Source organism: Leishmania martiniquensis, chromosome 35 (assembly GCF_017916325.1).
Source record: "Leishmania martiniquensis isolate LSCM1 chromosome 35, whole genome shotgun sequence".
NCBI lineage: Eukaryota > Euglenozoa > Kinetoplastea > Trypanosomatida > Trypanosomatidae > Leishmania > Leishmania martiniquensis.
Window position 1 is genome coordinate 1,621,731 of NC_090170.1, and position 10,770 is coordinate 1,632,500.

A 10,770-nucleotide genomic window follows, 5' to 3' on the forward strand; every position below is an offset into this window, starting at 1 on the left:
GGGAGGCCATTCTCACCCCACATCATTTTTTTTTCTACCACCTCGCCCTTTTCCTCATCTTTGCGGTTTTCTCCACCTCCCTCCTCCCCCTGTGCCGGTGCGTCTGCTGACTCCTTTTCGCTGGATTTCCCTCCCCGTCTCGACACACCTGCCCACGTGGGAGTTGTGCACATCGGTGAAGGCGGGCGGCAACGGGCCGATTCTTCACTTGTTGTTTGTTCTTGGTCATCGCGGTTAGGGTGCTGCCATTATCTATCAACCAACGATCTATCAATCGATATTTCTTCTTCCTGGAGTCGTTTCGTTCACGTCCGGCGTTACGGTTTATCCTCTAGTCTTTTTTGCCCCCCCCCCCATCATCATCTGTCACCTCTCCCTCTCGCTCCCTTCGTAGCCGCCACAACGTCGTGGTTTAGTGAGCTGCTCCAGGGTTGGATGGGCTCGCTCGTCATGGGGCGCTGCAGGCGTAGTGCAGAGGAGACGTATGAGTTTCGAGAGGAATACGTCCTGCTCGACGCCCCCATCGCCAATGCCGAACACATTCCGCTGCGTTTGAGTCCGAAGGAGCGGAAGATCCAGCGCCTCATGAGGGGCGTCATCCTCGCCTCCTCCTACACGGACAAGGTCGACTCCGTTTCTGCGTTGAAGCTGAAGAACCGCGAACTGCTCATCGTGAAGGAGCTGACAAACGCACTGACAGGGCTCATTGTCGGGCTCGACATGCGCAAAGCTGGACTCTTCATGCGCGAACACGAGTTCACGCCTTACAAGGAAGAGATCCGTAGTGCGATTGAGATGTGCCGGCGTTACAAGATGATGAACCCTGACCTGCTACGCACCGACTACGTCAAGTTTCTTTACATGATTCAAGACGCAGCTCAGAGCGACTTGGCGCGCGAGGCGCTTGGCTTCGATGTCGTGAAAGAGTTGGTGACGGTGGGGCGGTACTGTGAGGCGCAGAACATACAGGACATTTTGCACGACGCACGTCTGCCTCTCTGCATCACGCCGGTGCCCGTCATGAAGGACCGCAGCATTCTGAACCGGTGCCTGCGTGGCAAGGATGTGGTTGTGGGGAGGTTGGTGAGGCAGTACGCCAGCGAGCACCGCCTACACGAGGACACGGTGGAGGTGGTGGTTCGAAGCCTCAACGATGCGAACTGCTTTTCTAATGACAATGTCGAGGCGTCCGAGCAGCTGCTGAAGCTGCTGAAGCAGAATTTCACGCCAAGCTCGTGCACAGAGCTGACAAGCTTGGCGATAGATGAGGGCGCCGACGGAAGTCGCCTGACGCACAATCACAGGATGCAGTACATTTTTGTTCTGCAGAGTCTTTCATTGTGGAAGAACATGTGCCGGAGAATGTACGTACTGTGGTCCATTGCCGAAGAGGATATGCTGAACCCGAACGAGAAGTATGAGCTGCGGATGACGGGGCAGGGGCTGCAGCGGGTGCAGAAGGCACCAAAGCTTTTCAAGGCCATTCAACAGGTGCTGCAGGAGACCAAAGAAGAGCTGGGTGAGTGGGTCGGGTCAGAGCGGATTCACCTCGGTGACGACCAGGTGCCCAACGCGTTTCACTTCATCGACAAGTACGGCCAAGTTTCCCGCATTATTATCCCCATTCTCCGCACTCTGGACCACATCGACCATCTGGAGCGACACGCCGAGTACGCAGCCTACCTGCGCGAGGTATGGGGCGGTGGTGAGCACGCAAAGCGCGCCATTTTGCGCGACTTCTTCCGTCATGGTTTCGACGGCAGCGGTGGAGACAATATGGACGACGCGGGCAGCTGTATTGATGGCCGCCTCACCAGCGCGTGGAACTGGTGCAACAACATTCGCTTTAAGCCCTTCTACCCACTCTTTCTCTTTTCTGGCTTCAGCTCCTTCGATGGTGACATGAGTTTGTAGTTGCCTGGGCACAGGGATGGCGCCGAAAGTGTTTGCGGACGCATCTGCGGCGCTCGTTTCGAGTCAGCGCAAGCAAAACAGCAGGCAGAGAAATGTGCTTGCGCATGACCAACGAACAGATTGGGGAGGCGATTTCCTCTCTCACTCTCACTTTTCAGAAGTGATGTACTTCTGCTTCTCTACATGGCCAGGCCTCCTCTCGTACGCCTTTGAGACGACGCCAACTCGCCCACACCCGCTCGCTCGATACACCCACACCCACACCCACACATACGCACACGCACGGTAAACGTTTTGCGCTGCCGCATAGCGTGACCGTTCCGTGTGCCTTCAGAAACGATAAAGAGAAAGACATGAACAACAACGCGCGCGTGGCGGCGCATTTGCCAATCACGAAAGGGTGTGAGAGATGATGGTCGAGCGAGAAGGCGCGAGCGACCCGGGGCGGAGGGAAGGGGAGAGGAGGGGGGAGCGCTTTTGGGTGTACTGCCCCACACGTGGACGAATCATGGAAGCCTGTGCGCCCGCATTGCGGAGAGGCCCTCGTTTCACCTCCTCCACAGTGTCGCGGTCGATCTTCTTCCAAAAAAAAGTGCGCCGGATACGCCTTGCAGCCTCTCTCGGTGACTTTTTGCTTTCCCCTCTTTCTCTGCCGCGGTGCTTGGCGCTTCCGATCATTCGCGTCTGTGTTTTTTTTTTACACTCGCATTCGTCTGGTGGCGCGCTACTACCTTTCCTGTCCTTCTCATTCCCATCAAACCAATGCCTCCCCTCCCTCCCTCCCAAACACCCTCGTACTGAGGGAAGGGGCCGTTTGCGTCAGCATACAAGGCAGCCGCAGTCACACACACACACACACACACGCACGCACGCACCGATAAAAAACTAAACCGACACGATCTGCATCTTACCCAGCGCGTACTGTCGTCTTCATTGTATGTTGCATGCCAGCTCGTGAGCTGAGATCTGCACATGCCGCCGAAAGCGCCAAACCTCAAATTCAAGCCGAAGCTTGTGCTTCGCGGAGACGACGCGACAGCGCGCTCGCTTCCTACACAGGCCACCGATGATCTGAGCCTGGTGCAGCTTGCTCGCCTGCAGGGACTCTACATCGAGGGGCAGGCATCATCATCTGGATGTCTCGCAGGGGTAGGCGAGGGGCTGGCACCGGCCTCGTCGTCGTCTGTACACGGCAGTGGTGATGGCCGGGGAGGCTGCGCCACCGTATCGTCATCCGCTGCGTGCGAGGGAGAGCGGCAGCAGCGCCGCGCAAATTTCATGAGCGCCGAGGATGGCTCTCGGGGAGCCGCTGTACCTTCCCTCCTGCGGCCCAAGGGTCGCAGCCATAATTTGAGTGCCCACGCTGCCCTGGAGGAGGCCTCACGTAGGCATGTCGACATCTCTCTCTACCCCGAGACCGCGCCGCCGCTTCCGAAAAACTCTATGAACATGATCGTACTACCGAGCGCATCGCGCAGCAGTGATCCCATGCACTCAGGGCTGTACGCCCCACTTCCGCTCGACGCTTCTCTGCCGTCTCGACTCGCCGCAGAGGAAAGCGGTGCCCTCTCTTCGGGCCAGGGCGCAAAAAGCGGCGCGTCCGAGTCGACGACTGTGGTAGCAATGGACGTGGATGGCACTGCTTTTTTGCGCGAGGTGGAGTTGGAACGGCAACGCGCCTATGCGGCGAACAGGCGCTTCTACGAGGAGAGCCTGCACCCCGTGCAAGCTAGTTCACCATCCGCGACTGCAGCACCAGGTGGGCTGGTGTGGATGCAGCTCCCTCGCTTTCATGAGAACGCGCCCTTTTCTTTCTTCGACCTCCCACCAGGTAAGGTGGGTGAGCTGAAGGTGCTACGTAGCGGCCGGATGCTGCTGGAGATTGCGGGCGTGTACTACGACGTCGCTGTCGAAGGTTACGAGGACGCCGGCAATGATGGCGCCTGCGCGATGGCGGTGGCGACGCAGCCAAGCGCATATCCGTCGAATCCGTCGTCGAAAGCGAGCTGCTACGAGCTTGGTCTGCTGCAGAAGAAGCTGATTTGCACTCCCACTCTTCCTTGAGCGAGGCTCACCGCTCATGTACCAAGAGGAGAAACCGAAGCTGAGGACGAAAAGATGAATGCAGAGCTCCACCGTGAAGACTGCTCTTGGCGGTGTCTGCGGCGTGCGTGTCGTCGCGTTTGTGTGGGTCTGCGCGCGTGTGAATCCATGTGTGTCTGTTCCGTAAAGTTCGGGTAAGGTGTCATGCTAGGCCGCGGCCATCTCGACCAATGTCTACTCTGCCGCATAGCTGCCTGGCATCAGGTGAAGTATGAGATTGTTTGCGGCCTTTTCTCGAATGTCACAAGCTCACCCTCGACTATGGACGAGAGACAAGCGCACGCCTAAACGCATGCACAAGGGGCGATATCACTTTCCACTCTTCATCAGCTCTTCTGTTTGGAGCTATCTATCTATAAATAGATAGCTGCGTGTGTGTGCGTGTGCGTGAGGGCATGTGGGTGGGGAGGGCGGAAGCCTTTTGTTCCTCGAGCAGTGCCTCTCTTTGTCCCACTTTCGATCTTCTCTTTCCCACTTGCCCTTTTCCCTCTGAGCGTCCCCCGCTCCGTCTTCTCATTTTTTTCTCCAGTCGGTTGGCGCCTCCTGGTGCGCACGTGGGCCTATCCCTCTCCGACTCCCCATCGCCTCAAGTGCGGACCTCCCCTTCCCCCTCCCCCACGCACACCCGAGAGTCGTCTTCTCTCTCGTTCGCTTCTTTTTTTTGTTTGCTCGTTTCTACTCCCCTCTTGGCCAGGCAAAGCGGGAGAGCAAACACATCCGAAAGCGTCCCTGCGCGCTCACCGTGAGCGGCTCGATCCCGATACTGCCTCTTTCCCGCTTTTATGCTGTGCCGCAGGAAAACGTGCGCCGGACAGCTAACCAGCTGAGCTGCGCACATGTCCACCTCCAGGGAGCGGACCCGCGGGGAGTCGAAGGAGAAGTTCTGGCTCTACGCCTTTCGAGACCATCTCGCAAACCTGCGCGCCTTTTCGAACTGCATCGAAACCGCTGATGTACACGGGGTCGGGGACTACCAGCTCCTCGTGGCAGATGGCAGCAAACGGCTCAAAGTGTACGGCGGTACCTCTCTCCAGCATGAGCTGCCGCTCGTCGGGGTGCCCTCCGCGATCACATCCTTTTACATGGCCGATGGCGAAGCCTTCAAGCCGGTCATCGCGGTTTCCACCGGGCCCTATATTTTCATGTACCGCGGTAACAAGCCACTCTATCGCTTCATGGTGCCACCGATTTCTCTGGACCCAAAAGAGTTGGCCATCTGGCGGGGCCTTGCGGAGGACGCCCTCACCGTGGAAGAGGCAGTGAAGGGGTTGGAAAGCCTGCTGGACGGCGGCGTGCAGACCTCCTCGCGCACGCTAGAGTTTCTGCTCTTGGAGACGCCGGAAGAGCGCGGCGATTTCATCGCTCGCGTGCGATCTGTACCGCTCAGCCAACCGGACGTCGTCTGCTGCTTGACATCCATCCCGCTGAACTCGCTGGAGGAGGGAGGGACGAGTATGCTGGTGATAGGCACGGAGGCTGCGCTGCTCTACCTCTTGAAGAGCAACGCGACTGATATCGCGCTGAAGGTAGTGCTGCCGAGCCCACCTGTGTTTCTCATTGCGGCCGGGTGCTACGGTGTGGACTATCGAATCATCGTTTCGTGCCGCGACGGCCGGGTGTACTCGATCAAGCAAGGCCACCTGCACAGCGCCGTGATTCAGCCGGACGCGCAGCCGTGCGCCATTGCCAGGTGCGACAATCTCATCGCCGTCGCCACGACGGCGAACACTCTGTCCTACTACAATCTCAAGGGAAAGAAGCAGCAGAGCATCTTCTTGCCATGCTCTATCAGTTGCTTGTCCACCATCACAGACGCTGTCAGCGGAGAGGCGCGTGGGCTCGTCGTGGCGCTCAGCAGCGGCGAGATTCGCGTGTACGTCGGCACGCAGCTCCATCACGTGAGTCTAGCCTATGGGACTGTAACGGCGATGATGTTTGGTCGCTACGGCCGAGCAGATGGCGCCCTTGTGCTCGTGCTACAGAACGGCTCCCTTGTGGTTGAGCTGCTCCACCGAGGTGTAAACTTGTCTGCTCGCAAAAAAATTGAAACCGGTCCGCCACCGCAGCAGGACGTCCCCATTCCTATTCCGCAACTCAGCTCTGTCTTTGCAGCACAGTCGGCGCGCGAGCGCAAGTACGGGGCCGAGATATACCAGCTTTTCCAGTACGACCTCTCACAGCTACGACTCACGACGGCGAAGGCGTACCTGGGCATGATCTCTAGCGGCGCGGCCCCCTCCGAGTTGGGCAGCGTAAGGAAAGAAAACGAAGGGGCGACGGAGTCGTCGCTGCGACTCAGCGCCGTGGTGCAGGGGCTTGGCCCGGTCTTCAAGGTGAAGGTGCAGCTGCAGAACGTCGGCGAGACGCCGTTGCACGCCGTGCGCGTCGTTTTCTGCCTCCCTGAAGACGGCCCCTATCGAATGCCGCAGCAGATCTTTTCGATTCCCGCATTGTTGCCGTCTGTTCCTCTCTCCTGTGCTGCACTTGTGACAGCCGTGGAGGGTGGGGTGAAGGGCAACGCCATTTTGGTTGTCGCAACCGGCCCTCAAAGTTGTACCCCGTTGGCAAGCACGCTAGTAGATCTTCCAGAGGCGGAGCTATTGGAGGAAGTGTAGCTCCCTCTTTTTTTTTGAAGGCGATGGGTGCATTTTTCTCGATCTACTGCTTGTGGGAGCGATGGAAGCTGTGCATTGGCTTTGCCGGGCCCCTCTCCTCTTCCGGGTAGTATCTCCATCCACGGACACGCGAAGGGGCACGTCTGTCTTTAGCCGCTACTATGGAGTAGCCGCAAGGGCTATCACGGAATGTGGGCCGATTCGTGTTGTGCGTGCGTTTGCGTGTGCGCTTGTGTATTGTCCGAGGCGGCGGTGCCGCGTGCGCAACCACCGAAGGCATGCGTGCGAACCTTTCTCGAGCTTCTTCGTGCGCTGAGCATCTGCGTGTTGCGTGGGGTCTCGTGACGCGCCGTGGGTGTCGAGGGTGAGAGACCCCACGCACTCGATGAGGCCCATACAGCCGCTTACTTTGCCGAATGCGATTTAGGGACGATGCCATGCTGGTTGCCGGTCTGCCAAGGAAAGTGATGGCCTTTGTGCGATAGCAAACCCGTGTGCCAACGCCCCGACCCAACGAGGCCTCTCCGCGTCTGAGAGGAGGAGAAGGGGAAGTGGGAAGTGTAGTGCCGTCACAGACGCAGAGAGGACTCACTGACGTATGATGGCGGAGGAATCACACGATTTCACTCTTTTTTTTTTCTCTGCCGTCGCGCATCACACGAGCTTCTCGACGCGCAGCGACGTTGTCCGTGATGGCGTACGTGGTGTGCGTGCCAATGACTTACTTCTCTTTCTGCCTTGTTTCTTCTTGTTGGATGAACACACCCACCTTCACACTCGCGGGCCTCTCTCCTCATGGCTCATCACAGCAACTTAATCTTCACCCTGAGACAGGCCTGAAACGGTGTAGACCGAGCCGTTCAGAGCGACGGCCATGCTACCTCTGGCAAAGAACGAGGAGGCACTGACGGCGGCATCGGCATCTTGCGCACAGGCGCAGTCAACGGAAACGCCCAAGGCCACCTGCATCGCCTCCTCATCACCGACGATGACGGCAACAGTATCGCCAAGGGCAGGCTCGGCTAGCGACTCAGGAATATGTGCGGGGGCCACGGCGCCACGCAAAACGCGCCCCCTGAAAGATGTCGAGGCCGAGGAGAGCCGTCACATCTATGAAACTCTCTACGCGTCGCTCGATGGCGCTGCTGACGCGGCCATTCGAGATGAGCTCTCCGTCGGTGACACCGTACGCTTCGCGCACGAAGCCAAAGGGGAGTTCACTAGGGCTACGGCGGTGCCGCTTGGCGAAAAGGCGAAGCGATGCACTGAGCTTCTGCACAGGCTCTCAGGGGGGAATCAGCAGGTTGCCTACGTGTTCATTGTGTTCAGCGTGCTCATGCTGACGATGCCAGTGGCCGCTCTTCTCATCGGCATGCAGGTGATAGCACCGTGGCTTGGTGCGGACCCGACGTTCTGTGGCGGTGGTCTGGCGGTGTTCGCAGCAATGCTTGTGATGGGCTCATATGTGGTGTACGCCATGATGGAGGATGCGGAGCGCGGCCGGCAAAGCCCAGGTAAGGGGGAGAGCAAAAAAGCGCGGTGATACCCCTTCTTCTCCCTTCATGGCGGTGACCGAAAGCTGTGCGTTTTCGGGTTTCTGTTTTTTTTTCTTTGTGATCGATGCGACTCGCCGGAAACGACCGTGGTGGCCACGCTGTGAGCAGTTGGAAGGATTGTCGGCCACGTGTACGTCGACGTGCGTGCCTGTGTGTGCGTGCGAGACTTTAGATGCGATCGAGCAAAAGGAAAAAGAGGGAGAGAAACGTGGAAGCTCAACAGGAACAATCTTTGGTGGTGGTCATGCACTGGGCAGTGAGATGGGGTTCACAATCAATAAAAATGCGCGGAAGCAGCGCCCATACGACGCTGTTCTACGCGTTGGGGAGGGAGTGCGTGACGAAGCAGGCAATGCTTGTGGTGCTACTCGAGCGGTGCGTCGCGATTTCACTGTCGCTCTTCTGAGTACCTCGCCGTGAAGGGTGTAGCACGTGCCGCTGCCTCCGAGGTGACAGCCTGCCGTGTTCGATCCTGGAACGGAGCGCTGCCAGAAAGGCTCCGACACGGCCCTTTGCTTTGGCCTTTTTGTGGCCTAACCTCCCCTCCCCCCTCTCTCGAGTCTTCGGCCTTCCTTTTCTGTTGCGAGATTGCCCACAACTTGGCGACACCTCTTTAGCTTTGCGTTTGCTCACTCTTCTGACCCCGAATCATCCGCTACGGCGTGTCTGGGTGTGCTTCAGCTCCGTCAGTTTTCTATAGACCCCTCGTCTGGTCTTCCTTTCTCCGATTCGTACGATTTGGCGCCTCTTTCAGCGGGTCGCTGCCTCACTACCGACACTTTCGACCCTCCCTTCTGGCCTTGAACGCGCTCTCCTCCACGCAAGGCGCAATCGTCAAGACCTCAGGCCTGCGACACACCTCGAGCAAATTCCGCAGCTGAACGCCCTCACCAATACCGATAGACGCACAGCGCGTTCGAAGCCAAAGCCGCCGCAGCAACGAGACGATTATCAAACAAAAGAACATACAAAAAAACCCTATCGGCCTCAGCAAACGTACGTCTAAGCGAGGCGGCAGCGGGAGGAAAGATGGTCTCTAATAGCGTTGCGTACGGAATCTCCGTCTGCGCGTGGGTGGGAGCAGCCCTTCTCTTCATGGGCTTTTGCCTCGTCTTTCCAGCAATTGCGGATCGTTGCTGCTATTCACGTGTGCGCACCGAGAGCGCAGGTGAGCAGTACAAAGCCTATGGGACCGAGCTTGGATAAGCGACTGTGGAAAAGCACGGAGCGCAAGCAAGGAGTAGGACACTCGCTTCCTCACTCTATGGTGATGTGCGTGTGAATGCGTGGGCTCGCATCGCCGCCTCAGCGCTTGCTGAGACCTTGTGTTGCCTTGGGTGGGCTCAATCTGTGTTTGTGTGTGTGTATGTGTATGTTGCCTGTTTTATGGACATGAGAGACGCGTGCGGGGGACTGTTATCGGTTGCGTTCCTTCGCTGGCGTCTCTCCTTGAGAATTTCTCACCTTCACGGCCCCCCTTCCCTCTCCCCTCTCCGTGACGGCAGAGGCGCGCAGTTGTGCCTGCCTTTCTCTTGGTGCCTCCTCTGGTGCAGGTGCGCGGTAACGCTCACAGAACGTCAACCACACCTGCCTCGCCTCCATTCCTCTCGGGGTGCCCCCGCAGAGACGTCCTCCCATTTCCTTTCTTTGCCTGTGTGTCCTGCGTCCGCTGTAGGAGCCGACTACCATGACTTCGTCTTTTCTTCTCTTCGCCCCCTTTTCCCGTTTCTACGTAGGCCCTAGCAGTAGTGGTGACCGATGGCGATGCGCTGCTGAGTGTGCACAAATCTGCAGTCTCGTGGGCCTTGACGCAGCGGTGCAACACAACATTTCTTACTTTCCCTTCTTACTGTCATAGGCGCACAATGACGCCTCCGTCTCTGCAGCGCGCACGTACTGCAGGTGATTCGGAACGCGCCCACATATAGGGAACATATTTCACATAAAAGTAACGGCGCGGCGGCCAGCTGCGCCGGATGCCGCTTCCCCCGTCCCCCAGTCACATCGCGGGACTTCAAACCCTATATGGTGGAGATGCTGCGCTGTGCGGGCTTTACGGGATGCTTGACTACTCGGAGATCCCCTCTGATGACAAGAGTCCAGGTCGTGCTGCGCCACACCCTCTTTTTCTTCCAAGCACTTCTCAACCTCTCTGCAGATACCTCAATACATGTGTGCTGATACGAATGTGTGTCTCTGCTACAGCGTGCTACGCACACACACACACAGACACACGGCCTCTGGCGCTTTGAGCTTAAGGATGGGAGGTGGGCAACCGAGGCTAAGGGATGTGTACGATTGAAGGCATCAACGTGAGAAAGAGGCAAGGCTCTTAGCGCATATGTATGCAGACATCTTCTATTACAAGCTATGCGGAAAGGAGCTGTGTCGGTCAAGTGCTAGCGAGGAGGTGACAGGCTTGATAGAGGGTGTGTGTTGAGAAACAGGAAAGCGCGTGCGCGGCATGAGCAGGCGATGGCTCTAGCGCGCGGGCGGTAAGCCAGGGCATGCGATGGACATCCTAACGTCTTGGGGTGTGCGCGTTTCTCGTTTAGCTGACAGAACGGTGTGTCCCCTCCCCA

The 10,770-nt window shown here is 57.9% G+C and overlaps 4 protein-coding genes across 4 annotated transcripts; all 4 read left to right on the forward strand.

Annotated features, from left to right (window-relative positions):
* Positions 1–435: 435 nt before the first annotated feature.
* LSCM1_01181 (uncharacterized protein) lies at positions 436–1,914 on the forward strand (the record flags this gene model as incomplete). The annotated part of the gene is made up of 1 exon (XM_067318806.1): positions 436–1,914. The coding sequence occupies one exon, from the start codon at positions 436–438 to the stop codon at positions 1,912–1,914; it is 1,479 nt and encodes a 492-aa protein (XP_067174911.1).
* A 972-nt stretch (positions 1,915–2,886) lies between these two features.
* LSCM1_01182 (uncharacterized protein) lies at positions 2,887–3,978 on the forward strand (the record flags this gene model as incomplete). Its single annotated transcript, XM_067318807.1, has 1 exon — positions 2,887–3,978. One exon carries the CDS (start codon positions 2,887–2,889, stop codon positions 3,976–3,978), a length of 1,092 nt encoding a protein of 363 aa, XP_067174912.1.
* Positions 3,979–4,853: 875 nt separating this feature from the next.
* LSCM1_01183 (uncharacterized protein) lies at positions 4,854–6,632 on the forward strand (the record flags this gene model as incomplete). The annotated part of the gene is made up of 1 exon (XM_067318808.1): positions 4,854–6,632. The coding sequence occupies one exon, from the start codon at positions 4,854–4,856 to the stop codon at positions 6,630–6,632; it is 1,779 nt and encodes a 592-aa protein (XP_067174913.1).
* Positions 6,633–7,506: 874 nt separating this feature from the next.
* Positions 7,507–8,175, forward strand: LSCM1_01184 (uncharacterized protein; the record flags this gene model as incomplete). The annotated part of the gene is made up of 1 exon (XM_067318809.1): positions 7,507–8,175. One exon carries the CDS (start codon positions 7,507–7,509, stop codon positions 8,173–8,175), a length of 669 nt encoding a protein of 222 aa, XP_067174914.1.
* Positions 8,176–10,770: the final 2,595 nt, after the last annotated feature.